Source organism: Fusarium musae, chromosome 7, assembly GCF_019915245.1.
Source record: "Fusarium musae strain F31 chromosome 7, whole genome shotgun sequence".
In the NCBI taxonomy this organism is placed as follows: Eukaryota; Fungi; Ascomycota; class Sordariomycetes; order Hypocreales; family Nectriaceae; genus Fusarium; species Fusarium musae.
In genome coordinates this window covers 2238179-2255722 of record NC_058393.1, presented here as the reverse complement: position 1 = coordinate 2255722, position 17544 = coordinate 2238179, and the positions used below count along the sequence as shown (strand labels likewise).

Genomic DNA, 17544 nt, shown 5'->3' with positions numbered 1-17544 from the left:
CTCTGCATGGGTCGAGTCTAGTTACAACCCTGAAAATATGACAATGGACCTGGACCGACCATCTTGGCGCTGGCGTATACACCAGCCTTCCCATTTTCCCCTTTAGACATCTCAACGAGGGGAAGCCCCCCGACCGATATTAACGGTTTATTTGTTAATTTAGTTTAGCTCCCCTAATCAATCAATGTCAACGCTTTTTTTTTAATCAAAAATCCCCTAAAGGAGATATTGCCACAGTATTCCAGACGATCTCGAATACGATAGATATTCCTTCTTTACCGTATCTTTCCTCTCATCTTCTTGTCATGAGACTTTCACTTCGCTTGCACTAATGACAGACGGTAAAAGGTACCACCCCTCCTCTGTCGACGCATGCATCACGCCAGGACATTGAAGCCGCCGTTGGGATTAATACACCGACTATTGCATTACATGGAAGTCAGGCTGAGAACCGCGTTCGCAACTTGATCTTCGCAATATCACATTAAATCAGACAGAACAATGGGCTTCTCAAGAGCAAAAGACGACACTCCGCGATCTTCGAGGTCGCGGTTCTCTGCCTCTGATGAAGGACCTCTATCGCCGGATAGCTTCTTAGGACACTATCCGTGGCCCAGCACAAGTACTGTTGCTCATAAGCGCTATGAAACGCGTCACGTTCCAAGTAAGACGTCACATCTCTTGACAAGAGTTTAAATATACTGACTCAATAGATGACGCCGACAAGGAAAAGCAGATTGAAGCTTTCTATAACGATCTCATCTGGTCGGATCCCTCATATGCAAAGGATGCGCTCAGAACACAGCAGGGTCCAAGGGCGCCCAAGACCTGTGAATGGATTATGAATGTGCCAGAAGTCAAGAGCTGGCTTCAGCCAGAGTCAGAAAACCAGCAAGTACTATGGCTTTCTGGAACTCCAGGAAGAGGAAAGTCGACATTGGGTGTCTATCTCGCCGAAAGACTCACAAGCAACTTTGCGACTAATCCCACAAACACCTGTGCGTACTTCTTCTGCGACTCAAGTGACTCGCAGAGGAACACGGCTCAGGGCATTCTACGAGGCCTCCTCACTCAGCTCTTTCAGAACCATCCCCACTTCCTCAGCGACAGAATTCGCAGGAGACATGCGCATCGCGGCGCTCGAGTCTTTGAGAAACCTCAAGCACTGTGGAACTTGCTAGTTGAGGTTGCTTTCAGATCCGACCGTCACATCTTCTGCGTCATCGATGGGTTAGATGAGTGCGACGCGGCCTCTCGAACGATTCTGCTGGAGTTGATGGAGCAGACGTTCCATGGCCCAAAACCAGCTGTCAATCTCAACCTTCTCATTCTAAGTAGACCAAGCTCAAAGATTTACGAGTACCTGGGCGAGTTTGTCCACCGAGATTTGGACTCATTCTCTCAGTCGAAGCATGATGTTGAGATCTTCATCAACCAGCGCGTGCGACACATCGCCATCAAGCGAGGATGGTCAGGGACAAGTACCACCCAGGTCAAGCGAGTATTCCAAGCAAAGTCGGAGTACAACTTCCACTGGGTGCGATTGGCCAGCGAGAGCATCTGCAAGCTTCGTTGTGCCGAGGACGCGATCAAGTTCCTCAAAGGATTACCCAATGGCTCGGAACTGCACGTCCCTAACGCACCCATAAACCACAAACGCGACAACTTTGAGCACTTGGGCTTTGGTAACACCGACGAAGATAGAGAAAAGCACCATGCGAGACTCAAGTCGCCATTTGTTGGTGCGATACTCACCGGAAGAGTCGAGATGCTGGCGTTTCTTCTCAAAAAGGGCGAACCTTTAACAACTTATACCATTCGAGCAGCAGCAAGATGGGGAACCCCTGGGATGCTGGAAAAGATCATGACACTCCGACAAGATGAAATCTCACGCGATCAAGATCTTTCTTGCTCAGCGGCAGAATGTGCAAGTGTCGAGATGATGGATATTATTTTTGATCATCCCGATTTCAGATGGAGCGACGCAGCCATGATCGGAGCGATAAGGAACGAACGGCATGGACTCCAAATACTCAGGTTACTATTTGAACTCCACGGGGATGACATCGAATTGGACGAGTGGATGATGGAGAGTATCGCGAGCATATGCCACCCCAAGACCATGGATTACCTGCTCACACAGCATGGAACACGGATCGAAATCACACCGACCGTTGCTGAGAAGGCCATCGAGAACCGTCAGGGTCCAGCCATGCTTAGAGTTCTTCTGAAGCACCGGGCACATGAGGGCTTTGTCGACGAGAAGCTCATGACATTAGCTCTTGCCAACACCCGATGCCGACCTGACTTTATGGCCATCTTTCTCGAAATGCCAGCATCCCAAGTCCGATTCACGAAACAAGTCGTCCTAGCAGCGATAGCTTCACCACAGAAAGACACTGACGACTGGGTCCCCGAAGTTCTGGAGATGCTTCTTGCCAACCGTGCTGCCGACGTTGACATCGACGAGGAGATTGTCATTGAGACATTATGTGAGCTTGGATTTCCTGGCTTGCAAGTTCTCTTCGAGCACAAAGATGAGAGCGTACGGATCACACAGCCACTCTTGGATGCTGCAGCGAGCGTTTGCTCAGCAAGGCAGTTTGCTGTGTTAGCGGAGAAAGCAGAGGATGAGTTCAAGATTACACAGGACATGCTCATCAACACGACGTCCAACACGCGACATGGCGATAGAGTGCTGCCTGTGATGTTGAGATATCTCAAGGGTTCTCTGACCGTCGGACAAGATGCTATTGAATCATTCTTGAAGGCTGGACAGATTGGCTTCAAGGGCTTGCTTATACTCTTACTAAGAGACCGTGGCTGCAGTGTCAACCTCACAAGAGGCGCACTCCGTTCTTGGATCCGAGATGATCAAGTCTGCCGTGGGAGCTTAGCATTCCTTTTTGTTGCACTTCATTCTGGATGGTGCAAGTTGTCAGATGATATGACGGGCTCGAGGTTGGAGAGATTGGAGGAACTGATCAAGCATTATGCCGAGTTGGATGATGTGCGGCAAGTGTTTGCTGAAGCGATGGAGCGCTCCAAGAAGGAGATGCGCGGATCTTGAGTATTATTGGTTGATGTTAGTAACGAAGTTATGATGACGACTTTTATGATGGGCCAAGGCTCAACCGGGTGGTTGTAGCTATATATATATGTAATACAGGTTAGGGGCAAGGGCATTTATCACAGGGACATTATTTATATTTAATGGAGGAGAGACAGCTTCTGGTTACATATTGGTGCAATTCCGCTTACATCTCGTTATCGTGATTGCCGAGATGGTGAGGATGCATCCGTCTGACGATCAGGAAGAAGGCATGATAGAGGATCCGAGCTAAGTTAGAGCAGTGTCTAACCCCGGAGTTAGAGTGCTAATGCTAAGGTAGTGCTAGCTTCAATGGTACTACTCTGTAAGTTAAGCTATCAGGAACACTAACAGAAATATCTCACCGCAAACGCGTGAGCAGGCCAGGGGCATCATACGAATACTACGTGCAGGTCACGCTCATCATAGATCATCGGCCTCTGACGAATCTTCCACGACAACAGCATAAGAGCAAGTGTTCCAGACCCCGGTAAAGAGTAACAGCATGTTTTGTTGTTTGTTCCTGATACGCTTGAACTTGGCGCTGATAAGATGAGACAAGCATGATGCCTAAGGCGGAAAGGTTTGGAGCTGGTTGCTGAGCAGGGAAAGTGGATACAAATGGTGCGTCATTACCAGACAAGCAAGACCAAGTCACAAGGTCATGAACAGGGGAGTTCTTCACCAAAAGACCAAAGTCCGGAGGCGTAACTTACGAATCCAGGCAGGTGCGAGGTGCGAGGCCCAGGCCACACCCACCACTAACCGCCGAAACAGGCCGCAAGCACAGCACAGCACAGCTCGGACGGTGCTTGCTTTCCTCCGCCTCGCTTGCCTTCTTACCTTGCCCGTCGTTATTAACCAACCATCTTATCTCCTCCAACTCCATCTTGCATCTTGCATCTTGCATCTTAACTCACCATCTACATCTCCATCTTCGTTCCCATCGCAGCTCGTAACATTCTTGTCGAGCTCTTCCATCATTTCATTTACTTGGTCGCATTATCGACCCGATTGTCCATCATGAAGGGCGCTCTTCTTACTGCTGCCGCGCTTCTGGGCTCTGCCCAGGCCGGTGTTCACAAGATGAAGCTCAACAAGGTTCCTCTTGCCGACCAGCTTGTATGTTTGATCTCCATGATGATTGCGCGTTCCATTAAAGCTTCTAACACCATTCTCAGGCTACCAACTCGGTTGAGGACCACCTCCAGAGCCTCGGCCAGAAGTACCTCGGTGCCTCCCGCCCCAAGAATGCTGCCGATTACGCCTTCGCTACCAACACCGTCAACGTCGAGGGTGGCCACCCCGTCCCCGTCTCCAACTTTATGAACGCCCAGTGTAAGTGCTATTCAAGTCGCCAATCTTAGCCATAACTGACCGCCCCAGACTTCTCTGAGATCACCATCGGTACTCCTCCCCAGAGCTTCAAGGTCGTCCTCGACACTGGTAGCTCCAACCTCTGGGTTCCTTCCCAGCAGTGTGGCAGCATCGCCTGCTACCTCCACTCTAAGTACGACTCGTCCGCTTCCTCGACTTACAAGGAAAATGGCACCGAGTTCGAGATCCACTACGGATCTGGCAGCTTGTCTGGTTTCGTCTCCAATGATGTTGTCTCCATCGGCGACCTCGAGATCAAGGACCAGGACTTTGCTGAGGCCACCAAGGAGCCCGGTCTGGCTTTCGCCTTTGGTCGCTTCGACGGTATCCTTGGTCTCGGCTACGACCGCATTGCCGTGAACGGCATGGTCCCTCCCTTCTACCAGATGGTCAACCAGAAGCTTCTGGATGAGCCCATCTTTGCTTTCTACCTCGATAACCAGGATGGCGAGAGCGAGGCTACCTTTGGTGGTATCGACAAGTCCAAGTTCACTGGAGACATCGAGTACATTCCCCTCCGCCGCAAGGCTTACTGGGAGGTTGACCTTGAAGCCATTGCTTTCGGTGATGAGGTTGCTGAGCAGGAGAACACTGGTGCCATCCTCGACACCGGCACCTCCCTGAACGTCCTCCCCAGCGCTCTCGCTGAGCTTCTGAACAAGGAGATTGGCGCTAAGAAGGGCTACAACGGCCAGTACACTATTGAGTGTGACAAGCGCGCTTCTCTTCCCGATATCACTTTCAACCTTGCTGGATCCAACTACAGCCTCCCCGCCACTGACTACATCCTCGAGGTTCAGGGCAGCTGTATCTCTACCTTCCAGGGTATGGACTTCCCTGAGCCTGTAGGACCTCTTGTTATTCTCGGTGATGCTTTCCTCCGACGATACTACTCTGTCTATGACCTCGGCAAGAACGCCGTTGGTCTGGCTCGTGCCAAGTAAGATACTTGTGAAATATTTATGTATGAATTACAATAGCGAATGGAACACGCAGCATGGACACGGCTTTGGATATTCGTATGGGATTAGTTTGAATTGCATGACAGACCATGAGCGTAAGGGATCGAGAAGATGGCTTTTCGTCCTCGTTGCTCAGTAATATGAATCCTTATTGACTTTTTGACTATATGCTCTGTTGGTGATTTGATGGTGATGGTGCTTATGATATGATGAGATCATAGTTTAGCTTACGGACTGGGGTAAATGGATACTTTGATCATGATCATGATTACGCTAGGCCTGCAGCCACTCTGTGGTTGTTAATGAGCTGGCTGTTGAGTAACATAACAAGATCTCGAGGTGGATGGCACTTTTCTTCACAAGAATGCTGTTGTCTTGCTTTTAGAGCAATCGCGAAAAACTAGGCATTGTAGGTATATCATCCCCTTTCGAATAAAGAAATATCGTAACACTTGGGTCATCCAAGATGATCATGTTCTGTAACACTGAATGCACCTTAAACCGTTGGATCTCCAGCTCAGTCACGTGCACGAGATGACTCCTGAGGCTTCACTTCGCAAAAAAAGGACAGAGTGGGTCCGAGATTGGCAAGCGACAAGTAAGGGACGAGGTACAAGGTACTTGGCGATCGAGGAGACACATTCTTCCCCCCCAGGCTCAAGGCAGGCTGAGCGCAAAGCAAAGCAAAGCAAGGCAAAGCAAAGCAAGCAAAGGACAGCCAAAGCTGAGAGAGCCAAAAGGCAATCAATCATCCTCCCCCCATTTTTCGACTTAAACTATTGCTTTGAGACGTGTTTGTCGCGTAATTTACGACTCGATTACATCCTGTTACATCGATTGACTGTACGATTGTGTCGTGGGTTTACTCGATGGAATCGAATCGTTTGCGCTTCTCCAACCGCTGTTGAATCGATATCGACCTACAGTACTAAAGCTATTGACTTATTATTGACCTGGAGTTGCACCAGCGACTGAGGAGGACCTGGGCCCCCATACCCATAACCCATTTCTGCCATCCACTACCGCTGTCATTCCAGCTCCAACCGCTGCTAACAGGAACCACTGACTGGTACTGCAACTACCGCGTATCGCGACGAGGCGCGGCCAACGCCCCGACGACGGAACCAAAACCATCCAAGGCTCTTTTTTGAAGCCATCATGACCACGCCGACCATGGCCCAGCCCACGGCCATCCACGCCAACGGCACCTCAGAATCTCCCAGCCTCGACAAAGCGCAACCTGTCGCTCCGGGAAAGCGAAAACGCGAGACGGAAGAAATGGAAGACCGCGATGAAGACAATGCATCCGACGAGCAAAAACCTGCCATTACCAATGGAGAGCCCAAAAAGGACCAACGCGACGTGATAAAATCTTTCGTTGACGTTCTGAGCAGGTATGCCTGCTTTTTTTTACGACTTGTTTTTCTCATCGCATCGCAACTTTGTCGCGAATGACTTCTCCCTCAAATCCACTAACCCATCATCTATAGCTACGACATCGGTCCCTCCATCCTCAAGCGCCCCTTGCCTGAATCCTCTGATGATGAGCACGATGAACACCGACCCAAGCGTCAAAAGTCGACCGATCTGACTACCATCTCCGAGAAGGCTGCCGCAAATGCTTACGAGGATCTAGACCAAGTGGCCAATGACCTGGTCTCGGCTCTCCAAGCCGCTCTTAAGGAGATCAAGACAAAGCCAGCTGATGATGAAAAGCAAGCGACCAACGAGGAATTGAGAGCGCAAATCTCGGACTTTAAGGAGAAGGCCATGCAACTTCTTCGACGAGAAAAGGCTTACCCGAAAACTTCGGCCGACCCTCTTGCAGTCGAGGCAAAACTTCCGCCATCTCCTCAGAAGGGAGAGTTGGTCCTGTCCCTTGTTGCATATGCACCCCAGGAGAGAAGGCTGTTCTCTAGTCTCCCAATTTCCGATGAAGCCAAACTGCGTGATGTGCCCTTACCCCAGGGAATGTCATTAACTCATGTTATGCCAACAACGCCTCATGAGCGAACACAGACTCTTGGAGATTTGTTCTCGTCGCCAAAGAACCTGCCGCCTCTGCAGCCACCTAAGCAGCCTAAGACGCAAGCTAAGGGCAACGTGCTGGACTTTTATCGACCAGAACTGACAGATACCTCCAAGTTCCGAAGTGCGTCATACTTCACAACCAAATTGACTGCTGGATGTTACCTCGACTACAGTAATGCGACTCCTTCATCACAAACCATCACCAAGCAACGAGAACGTGCGCAAAGTCTAGCGGGAAAGCGACCCTCAACCACTGAAATTGAACTGCACGAGATGGAATCACTCTTCCGAGGCGCCTTTTCTAGCTTCGCACCGTGCAAGGATGATTCTGGAGCTGTTGTGCCGTCGAGTGTTGCGGGCCGAATGTGGTGGCAGCAGTCGGGCCACCGATCTTTCCAGAACATGATTGAGGTCGAATATTATGGTGGTGCTGACAGTGACGAAAAGGCCGAGAAGGATGAGGCTATGGACATCGACGAGAAGGCTATCCAAGAAGCCATTGATAATTGGGATGAATCTGTTGTTGATCCATCACTCGAAGAGGCTCTGGGCACAAAGCGGGCGGATGAGGAGAAGGAAGTCGACGAGATTTTGGAAGAGGTCAGCGACATGATTGAGACCCTGTCTTCTTACCAACGCATCCGAAACCTTAACCTCCCCAACTCGCAAAACCGCTCGTCAAGCGACCCAGTCAATGGCGATATGCTGGCTACTCCTGGACCTACTCCTTCAGAAGGCGAGCAAGCCACATATGAGATGCTTAAGGCGCAGCTTGCTCTGATCATCAAGACACTACCGCCATATGCAGTCGCCAAGCTGAATGGAGACCAGTTGGAAGATCTTCTCATCAGCACCAAGGTTCAAGTCCAAACCGACAAGTACAAGGGAGTTATGGAGGAGGATGAGGCGGGCGTTCAGGCTCGGTTGAGAGCCCAGCAACAAGCTGCTCAGGCCAATGCTCGGCCACCCCCTCAACGTACACCTAGTGTATCTGGAGTTTCTTATGGGCATCATACTCCCCAGGCCCAGTACGCAACCCCTCAACGAACCCCCTCTATGCAACAACAGCAATACTATCGACCTGGGCCTACGCCCGGCTTCACACCTGCACCACGACCTATGCCCACTCAACCCAGACCTCCTCAACCCAATCAGTATTCTCGACCCAACGGTTATCCTGCTCAATATGCCACACAGGTTGCTAAAGCTCAAACTCCCTATGGCCACCAAAACATGCCTCAGTATGCTTCTCAGCCAAGACCTCAGTTTGGACAGATGCAGGCTCAGCAAGGAACCCCTAATGCGCGGTTCGCTTTCCAACCAGGCTATCCACAGCAACAAGCCGCTACACCCTCACAACCCAACTTTGGGGCTTACACTAACGGTCAAGCTGTGCCGCAGCGCACGATGTCTCCTCAGGTTAATAGACAGGCCTATAGTGCCTCGCCTAATGTGCAGGTGCCTCCGCGATATGGTACGCCGAATCAGGCTGTGGGCAATCAAATGAACAGGTACCCGAGCAACCCCCCTCAACAAGGAACGCCTGCTCAGAACCCTGGACTTACAGGATACCACACCGTTATACCTGAAGCGCAACAGCAGCGGATTCTCGAACAAGCCAAAGCCAGGGTGGCGGCTCAAGAGCGGTCTACTATGTTCGCTGACAAGATCACTCAGCCTGGTACTCCTGGTTTTGGCCAAGGAGGGACTATGGATCCCAGCCGACTTGCAGCTGCACGGGCAAGTATTGCTTCTCAGCAAAAGCCTCCGACCCCCAATTCTCAGCGATCGAGTATGAGCGGGACGCCAGGACCACCGCCACCTCACAAGGTGACTCCTGTTCCTGTCCCACCGATCCCAGGCATGCAGCAGAAGCCATTGTAATAATCGACACCATGTGTATCTTTTGCACATGAGAGACGCGAAGCGGAAGGGGTCAGATATGATATCACCAAGGCAGATTTCGGGCACCAGAGGAGTGAGAAAGGGGTTCAGGGGAGGCGTTTAGAGGGTGGATTCTCGATTGTTTTTATTAGCCACGTTTTTCTGAGGAGTTGGCTTTTTGACTCAACCAGGGGAAAAAGGGACGAGAGAAATATTTTTTTTGTCATTACAGGGAAGAACTAGGAATTGGTGGACTGTTCCATCGAGTTGTTGACCTGGGGGTGGAAACTCCTGGTTGTGTAATCCAAGACGCCGAATTGGCGCGTGTATGCAGGTGAAGAAAACGTACAATATTGCATTGATACTTAACATGTTTATTCTACGAACTTTCGTTTGTGCCAGTATGAGATGTTAAGGGTCCTGGGTTGAGTGAGTAGGTGCATGCCATCTATGATTTGGAGAAAGATGATAAGTATATGGGCAAATATACGTATTGAGTTGATTGTCAATTCTATTGAGCTGAGGGGTATCTATCAAGCCAGCCCTGGAGGCACATGTCGTATCCTCAACCTATTCCCAAGCAAAATATGTTATACATGGAGTTTTTTTCATTCAGTCGTACAAAAAGTTCTTGAGGTCTACATCCAGGCTGGCGATCTATGCTGGTGGTGTCACCACAGGCTTTGGCAGTTCAGCCGCAAGCTTCCGTTCTTCCCGTTCCTGGAGCATCTCAAGCACAATGCGACGTAACTCAAAGATGACCTCAACGGCAATGAGCACGATGATGATCCATTCTAGGCGAGTGCCATGTTGCTCACTGGACATCTCACGCAGAACGCTGGCGATTTCGGCAGCGTAGTCCATCTTTTGATTCAATGCACGGATTCGGACGTTTACATCGAGTGCACGGCCAACTTGTTCGTAGTAACCTTCTAGGCCAAGATCGGAGCTGGTGTCCCAGAAGATATCAGGTAATGAGTCGGTGAGTTCAGAGTAGTGGTTAAGACGAGCACGCAGACTGAGGAGTTCGCCTGTCTTTTGTAGGATGAACTTTCGACCAAGAGGTATACCAGCACCTTGTGAGAGCAGTGCGGGGATATTGCGTGTGCTTTCAAAGTACGACGTCAGGGCCGTTTCGAGAACAGCAAGTTTTGTGCTTCGAGCGAGACCCGACGAGAAAGCAACCTTTGCTAGAGTAGTGTCTAGCTTATCGGCCTCTTTGTGCTCCTTGCGAGTACCAAGAACAATGACATCGCCCTTAAGCACACTTGCTTCTCGGTTTGTGTCGGTCGTGAATTCGAGATCCTCAAACTCTCGACTTTCGATCGAGTGCGCTTCTTCAGCAGCACGCATGATCTGTCTTGTGACGACATCTGGAGGTAGCGACCAAGTCACAATTGTGCCGGACGGAAAGACAAAGATGTCTCCACCATTTACACCTCTTGCATGGACCACCTCATTTGCGTCGAATCCCGTGCCATCCGGGTCAATGTCAAAACCATGCGACGAGAGAATCTCGAGAACTACAGGCATTTTGAAGGATTCTGCGACGCAGGTCGCGCTAACCACGTTTGAGGGTTCATCGCTGGGGTTTCCTGGTGCTGTTGCGCCGCCTCGTTTGGGCTGCTGAGCAATGATGGCAACTCGACGTAATGAATTCTTGGCTGTATTCGATCGAGTGGGCTTCCTCTTTGAAGAAGCAGGACCTTTTTCTTCCTTTGAGAGTTCAGAGGCGGAACGGGACCCGTCGTCGACTTGAGACAGGTAGGGATTCGAGGTGAAGAAGCTTCGCTTTCGAGGGAAGCTAGCTAAAGAGGTGAGATGGAATTGTCGATGGGGCCTCAGCCGTGGCCCGGCGACTGAAGTGTGAAAGAGGCGTGCGACATTGAGGGTGATTCGCTGGGAGGAATTCCTCATGATGTGACAACAATTATGCCATTAAAGGTGAATTTATGGGTGGGTTGACTCAATCAAAGTATTGAGAATGAACCAATGTTGAATCAAAAGAAGTTGTACTAACAAAGACATTGACATCGAGAGCGGGCCCGATGATAAGATAAGATAACTGAACAAGCCATCGAATTATCTGCATGTGAGGGACCACGTGATACTCCTCAACGGAATGTGGGTATGCTAGACCGCTTCGGGAGGCATCTTGGAGTGGACATAAGGTAGGTGGGCTTGAATACCCATGACGAAGTCCCACTAGCCACCGTAGGTAGCTTAGGGAGGGAGATCCATCTCTAGGGGAGACCAGACAAGCCCAGAAACGGTTAATTACGCTACGCTACGGTTCTCATCTCAACACCGACAGGACAGGACGACTTTAAATTCGTAGGAGACCCCCTTGACCTGAACTCTTCATCAACCTCTTGGCGTCATTCTTGGCCTATTTTGATTCATAACCTCCGCTGTCCTCTATCAGCGCGGACTATTCTTCTTCTTCTTCTTCTTTTCTCCCCTCTTTCTCTACCCCACCATACAACCAACATCTATCTATCACCATGGATCTGGACCCCAAGTACGACAACTATGATTTCCCCATCAAGGGCCCTGAGAAGCAGGATGGCCACGCCGGCTACCTCACCGAGGATCAGATCGCCAAGCTTCATCAGTTCCGCATGATGCTCGAGTCCGAAGGTTGCACTGATCGATTGGACACTTTGACTCTGGTACGAGATATACCTTAACCTAGCTACCTAAGCTTGCTGGACCCTGGACAAAAAGGGCCATGTAACGCGACACAGCAAATACTGACAACGTCCTTGTCTACAGCTTCGATTCCTCCGAGCGCGCAAGTTCGATGTCGAGGCCGCCAAAGCCATGTAAGACTTTGCTACCCTTTCCATCCGATAGCGGTGGAAACGAGAAAACGTGCTGGTAGCGACAGGGGGCTGACCGCCACTATAGGTTCGTGGATACTGAGAAATGGCGAAAGGAGGTTAAGCTTGACGAGACTGTGCCTATCTGGGACTATCCTGAGAAGGCTGAGATCGGAAAGTACTACACCCAGTTCTACCACAAGACGGACAAGGTATGGCAAGCCGGTGACGACGAGGAAGAGCTATCATGAGAACATTTGTTGACTAATATTTTTTTCCTTATACAGGATGGACGACCCATCTACATCGAGACCCTTGGTGGTATTGATCTGACCGCCATGTACAAGATCACCAGCGCTGATCGCATGCTCCTGAACCTCGCTGTCGAGTACGAGCGCGTCGCCGATCCCCGTCTTCCTGCCTGCTCCCGCAAGGCCGGCCATCTCCTCGAGACATGCTGCACCATCATGGATCTCAAGGGCGTTTCCATTACCAAGGTCCCCCAGGTCTACTCCTATGTCCGACAGGCCTCTGTCATCTCCCAGAACTACTACCCCGAGCGCCTCGGCAAGCTGTACATGATTAACGCCCCCTGGGGTTTCTCCACAGTCTGGAGTGTTGTCAAGGGCTGGCTCGACCCCGTCACCGTCTCCAAGATCAACATTCTCGGCTCTGGATACAAGAGTGAGCTCCTCAAGCAGATCCCCGCCGAGAACCTCCCCAAGCAGTTCGGTGGCGAGTGTGTCTGCCAAGGTGGCTGTGAGAACAGCGATGCTGGTCCTTGGCACGACCCTGAGTGGGCTCGTCCCGCCTGGTGGGAGAAGAAGCAGGATGCCAACGTCATCGAGAACAAGGGTTCTGAGATTGAGGAGCCCGCAAAGGCTCCTGAGGCTGCTCCCGCTGCTGAGGGTGCTGATGCTACTCAGACTGCCCCTGCTGCCGCCCCTGCTACCGCTTAAAGAAGAGTATATGTACCAAGGTGAAGGATATGGAAGAAAGATAGACGGGCGGGTTTGCCACGTCTTAATATAGACCACATATTTTCTCTCGTTTACCATGCTTTTTTCTTTCTTTCAACAAATGGGGGTTGAGACGATATCTGAGCGAAGATATATATATGGTAAAAACACGTTGGTGGAGTGTATGGCGGAGCGTGACGTTTGTAGGGAGCACAAAAAGAATTCTTCCAGCCCCATTCTTGGTCTCGTTCGGTGCATAAACATGCTCATGTAGACGTTTTATTTCGTGTGTGCCTAGAATTACGTTAGATGCTGGCTGGCTGAGGTTCCTGACTATGGCTGCAATAATTCTCAACAATAGGCGCGGTCTCGAGATTTGTGTTGTAACATGTGAAATGATATTGCCGATTAATCCAACCCAATCCAATGCGCCCTAACTCCCTGTTCGTAATACACTGATCACCGCCCTGGGTATATATGCAATAAAGACAAGGGATGTCTATTATCGTCCCTGCGTAACGACATACTCGCCCGCCACACGCGCTCTCTCCATCTTGGCCACCACGGCAGGCATATCGCGCTTCAATCTTCCCAGACCCTCGACAGCTCTTCGGAAACCTTTCTCCACGCCATCTTGTCTCTCTAGTGGTTGGACGTCCAAATCCACTTCAGCGGCCTCTGCTATAATCTGCTGTTTTCGTGCTTCGAGCATATCGTCGTCACGCTTTAGACTGTCGCGCAGTTGCTCTGCTTGCGCCTCAGCCGTCGTAGCGGGTACCGAGCGTTTCAACGCCGCAACATCCTCGAGAAGCTTTTCTTCCTGTGTGATTAACTCTGCGACACGCCGACGTTTGCGCGTATCGAAAGGTTCGTAAACGGTATCGGGCTCGGCGTTTGATTCAGAGAGGAAAGAGTCCAGGGATACAGGGAGGCCGTTTATCGAGAGATTTGGAGAGGCAAGGGAGAATGTCTTGTCGATGTACTGGCTACTTTATTAGCCTTGTGTCATAAAGTAGATCTAGCGGGGGATAGTACCTCGTTGACGAGCTTCTCAATATGATTTCGCAATTCATCCTCTCCATCATTGCCATCTACCACGGGGAATGCTTCGTTGATACGTTCTGCGGCTGCGCGACGGACATTGGCGATGAGATATGAGAGATCCTCGGGTGCTTGCAGCTCGATCTTGCGCTGGACTTGGGCGACGACAGATTCAGAGTCCATGACTATTATCACTCTCCAAGAGGAGAAGAAAAAGCAAGGTAAAGAATAGCTGGAAGAAAGGGGGGTAGTAGAGGAAGGGTTGTGCTATCAAGGTGCTTGACGGTGAGTGCCAGCCCCGCGGCCGCGTTTAGTCAATTGTTTACTTTGAAACTCCGGATGCCGACTCGGAAACGGAGACGGGGCTTATCTTATCGCCTAACTTAATATGTATGCCATCTCCAACCATGGAAGCAAAAAGAAACATGAACTTGTGGATAAGTAACTTATTGTTAAGTGAACTTGCAAATTACGCTGATGCCCTTCATTCAATAGCCTCATTATTCCATCAATCATTCTCATACGTCGTTCCAGGCTTGTTCGCTCACGTTGTACTCCGAAATGAGAATCCTTCTGTTGACTCCCTCTTGCTCCCGCTTACAGTAAAGCAAGATCTTGTCCATGGGAGCACCTGAGAGCTCAGCCTCAACTTCACTCATTCTGTGCGACTCTGGTAATAATGGTACCTGATAATCCAGATCACGCATTGGGGTGTTCAGCTGAAAGTTATCCCCCAGGTCAGCACTGCCGTAAAAGTCCCCTTCTTCCAACTCGACCACCTTTTTAGCGACACATGCTGCGATATGCGCATCCCAAATGCCTTCCCTGTGAGGACTTGTCCTGAGAAGCTTAATTGCTTCAGCCCGGATGCGATGGACGCGACACTTGACTGCTGTGAAGTAAAGTGGCGGTATCCAGCCCATGTCGATGATGGACCTGGGCATGCAAGTCGTCATGATGTACAGCGGCATCTCGTCCTCCAGGTCATAATGAAGCGACAGCTCCCATAACTTTGTCAGTTCTTTGATGAGTAGGATGAACTTGTCGGTACAGCTGTCGTATATGGTCTCGTTGTTGTATATGCAAGTCTCAGCCATAACTTTCGTCATGGCGTAGTGTATCCTCAGAATCTGGTATGCCTTTTGCAAGTATATGTTTGAGCCACCAGGCCGCGCTTTCATGAAATCTTGAAACATGCCATGCCATTGTGCGAGCCTTGTCTTGACGAGTTGCTGGGCTGTATGCTCTGTTGCTGCTATTGTCTGTTGACGAGCTCGGTGAGTGAGATGGAATATCTGGTTGTAAACAAGCTCTAACCCTTTCCAAGCATCGTTGAGATTAGAGAAAGATTCAAGAAAACTCTTCTCGGGGCTGTGAGCTGGCTGTAAAATAACACATGAATGGTGGTACAATAGTCTGAAGAGCTCAACCTGGATATGGAGCCTGGACAGGGCCTCCACTATCCAAGCATCAGTCGACTCGTGACAGGGTTTCAGTGCCAAGATGCCCGAGTTAGCTTCGGGAAGACCCTGCATCTGCCAAAGAATGTCAAGCCCATTCTTCAGGTGAAGTTGCGCCGTAGCGAAGTGGCCCCGGAAGAACTCCAAGCAGACAAAGACAACACAAGTGATGAGCGCCACACGACACGATTCCTTGTCTTTGGCATTGAAGTGTGGCTGCAGATGTGCAATGGCCTTGACGTACTGCTGCAGCGTAAACTGCTCCTGCTGGCTCATCTGCGAGGCGGGCGAATTTCTATGTATGTCCAACGTCACAACACCCTTCTTGTGCGCCGAGCTGAGCGCGAGCAGGGCATGGAGCACGGCGGGTTCTCTAGAGCCAGCCTGGAAGACGAGGGTGTTCCAGAAGCCAGAAGAGAAGGTGGCAGAGATCTTGGTAGAAGTGCGACACTTGAACCAGTCAAAGTAGAGCTTCTCGTTTGCGTTTAGAGACAGGACGAGGGTTGTCTCTAGGGCAGCGCCAAGGGCGAACTTGGGCCTGGGCTGGGACTGGGAATATTGTGTGAGAGCGTGTGACCCTCCGCCCCAGATTCCGTATCCGTCGCATGTTCGACCTGTTGATAGGCATCTCTGACAGGCTGGGCGGCCTTCATCACATTTGACTTTTCTCAGTCTAAGTCATTAACCTCTGTTCTCTTGTCTCTCCTCTCCTTTCTCTCTTTGGTCAAGTACTCACTTGCATGTTTTACAACCCGATTTGACCTTGGATTTTCCCTTTCGAGCCATGCTACCAAACAGTCTAACAAGGAAGAAAGGAAGAAACGGAGTTGATTTGTCTGCTCGGAAACCTTTGGATCTGCTTGGTTATCAATTTGAGCGGAGATGGCATTTTGGCGTCGTTGAACGTGCCCCTGGAGCTTATAAGTCGGGAATATTCTTGCTAGGCCCGCGGGTTGGGGGCGCTACAGGAGGGCCTACGTACTGAGCGTGCCCTGCCACCCCGCGGAGTACTCCGCTGACAGAATCGTCATCCATATCTGCACTTCCTATTGGCTTGCTCGGAAACTGCGAGGTCTGATTGGTTCAGATGCCAAATGTCAGAACCTTGGGTGTAAGAGTGCCAAGATAGTACTTATACACGAGTTTGTCCGCTTCGGAAACTTTTGAGAGTCTGTTGTATGATGTAGTTGAGCCGCAGATAAGAGAGAAGAGGCCATCGCTATCTGATATGTTCATGGCTAAGTCATCGTGAAATTGGGTCATATGAAAGTCGATCTTGCTTGCAGCTAACCACTAAGAATTGCTAACCGGAAAGTCAGCCTAACAGCATAAACAAACCCGAACTTGAGATTGTTCAAATACTTATCTCCTCCTGTCAGCTTAAACAGCCCCTCGATTTCCACTTGGCAAGAATGGCCATCTCATCTCTCACACGGGCTTGGGCACCATAGGCTTGACCCGTCTAACATATGGAGCTAGCCCTAGCCACGACGAAATATTCCCGTTCTTTGACCATTCATTCCTATGAGCCAGTTGTGACGTTTCAGGACAGTGCTGAGTAAGTTCAAAAGTCTGACAGTACCCAGATACCAACTAACCACATATAAGCTACTGTAACGATTACGAAGAAATGACTGGCAAGGGGCTCAGATGAACTGAGAAACGAGGTGATGTCTTTCTTGCAACCAATTTTGGATATGCCAAGAATAGCCAAACCTTCCAGCCCAATACTTCAAATGTATATGTCAAGGAAGCTTGCGCTAACAGACTACGGCTCCTGGATATTGTGTCTATTGATCTCTGTAAGTATAGATATCAGCTGAAACTCTGGCTATGACTTCTATAGACTAGCTGCACGCACCCAATCCCGAGATACCCTTTCGAGGAAACCACGCGTGCTCTTAATTGGGCTACAAG

The 17544-nt window shown here is 50.2% G+C and overlaps 7 protein-coding genes across 7 annotated transcripts; 4 read left to right on the top strand and 3 right to left on the bottom strand.

The window, feature by feature from the left end:
- Nucleotides 1-501: 501 nt before the first annotated feature.
- On the top strand, nt 502-3070 carry J7337_009857 (uncharacterized protein; the record flags this gene model as incomplete). Its single annotated transcript, XM_044827452.1, has 2 exons — nt 502-664; nt 714-3070. 2 exons carry the CDS (start codon nt 502-504, stop codon nt 3068-3070), a joined length of 2520 nt encoding a protein of 839 aa, XP_044678046.1.
- A 1044-nt stretch (nt 3071-4114) lies between these two features.
- On the top strand, nt 4115-5412 carry PEP4 (saccharopepsin; the record flags this gene model as incomplete). The annotated part of the gene is made up of 3 exons (XM_044827451.1): nt 4115-4213; nt 4273-4429; nt 4478-5412. The coding sequence occupies 3 exons, from the start codon at nt 4115-4117 to the stop codon at nt 5410-5412; spliced, it is 1191 nt and encodes a 396-aa protein (XP_044678045.1).
- A 1176-nt stretch (nt 5413-6588) lies between these two features.
- On the top strand, nt 6589-9345 carry J7337_009855 (uncharacterized protein; the record flags this gene model as incomplete). The annotated part of the gene is made up of 2 exons (XM_044827450.1): nt 6589-6824; nt 6921-9345. 2 exons carry the CDS (start codon nt 6589-6591, stop codon nt 9343-9345), a joined length of 2661 nt encoding a protein of 886 aa, XP_044678044.1.
- A 657-nt stretch (nt 9346-10002) lies between these two features.
- J7337_009854 (uncharacterized protein) lies at nt 10003-11262 on the bottom strand (the record flags this gene model as incomplete). Its single annotated transcript, XM_044827449.1, has 1 exon — nt 10003-11262. One exon carries the CDS (start codon nt 11260-11262, stop codon nt 10003-10005), a length of 1260 nt encoding a protein of 419 aa, XP_044678043.1.
- Nucleotides 11263-11849: 587 nt separating this feature from the next.
- Nucleotides 11850-13126, top strand: J7337_009853 (uncharacterized protein; the record flags this gene model as incomplete). The annotated part of the gene is made up of 4 exons (XM_044827448.1): nt 11850-12017; nt 12121-12170; nt 12256-12379; nt 12455-13126. The coding sequence occupies 4 exons, from the start codon at nt 11850-11852 to the stop codon at nt 13124-13126; spliced, it is 1014 nt and encodes a 337-aa protein (XP_044678042.1).
- Nucleotides 13127-13628: 502 nt separating this feature from the next.
- On the bottom strand, nt 13629-14350 carry J7337_009852 (uncharacterized protein; the record flags this gene model as incomplete). The annotated part of the gene is made up of 2 exons (XM_044827447.1): nt 13629-14108; nt 14162-14350. 2 exons carry the CDS (start codon nt 14348-14350, stop codon nt 13629-13631), a joined length of 669 nt encoding a protein of 222 aa, XP_044678041.1.
- A 335-nt stretch (nt 14351-14685) lies between these two features.
- On the bottom strand, nt 14686-16413 carry J7337_009851 (uncharacterized protein; the record flags this gene model as incomplete). The annotated part of the gene is made up of 2 exons (XM_044827446.1): nt 14686-16241; nt 16380-16413. The coding sequence occupies 2 exons, from the start codon at nt 16411-16413 to the stop codon at nt 14686-14688; spliced, it is 1590 nt and encodes a 529-aa protein (XP_044678040.1).
- Between the last annotated feature and the right edge of the window lie 1131 nt (nt 16414-17544).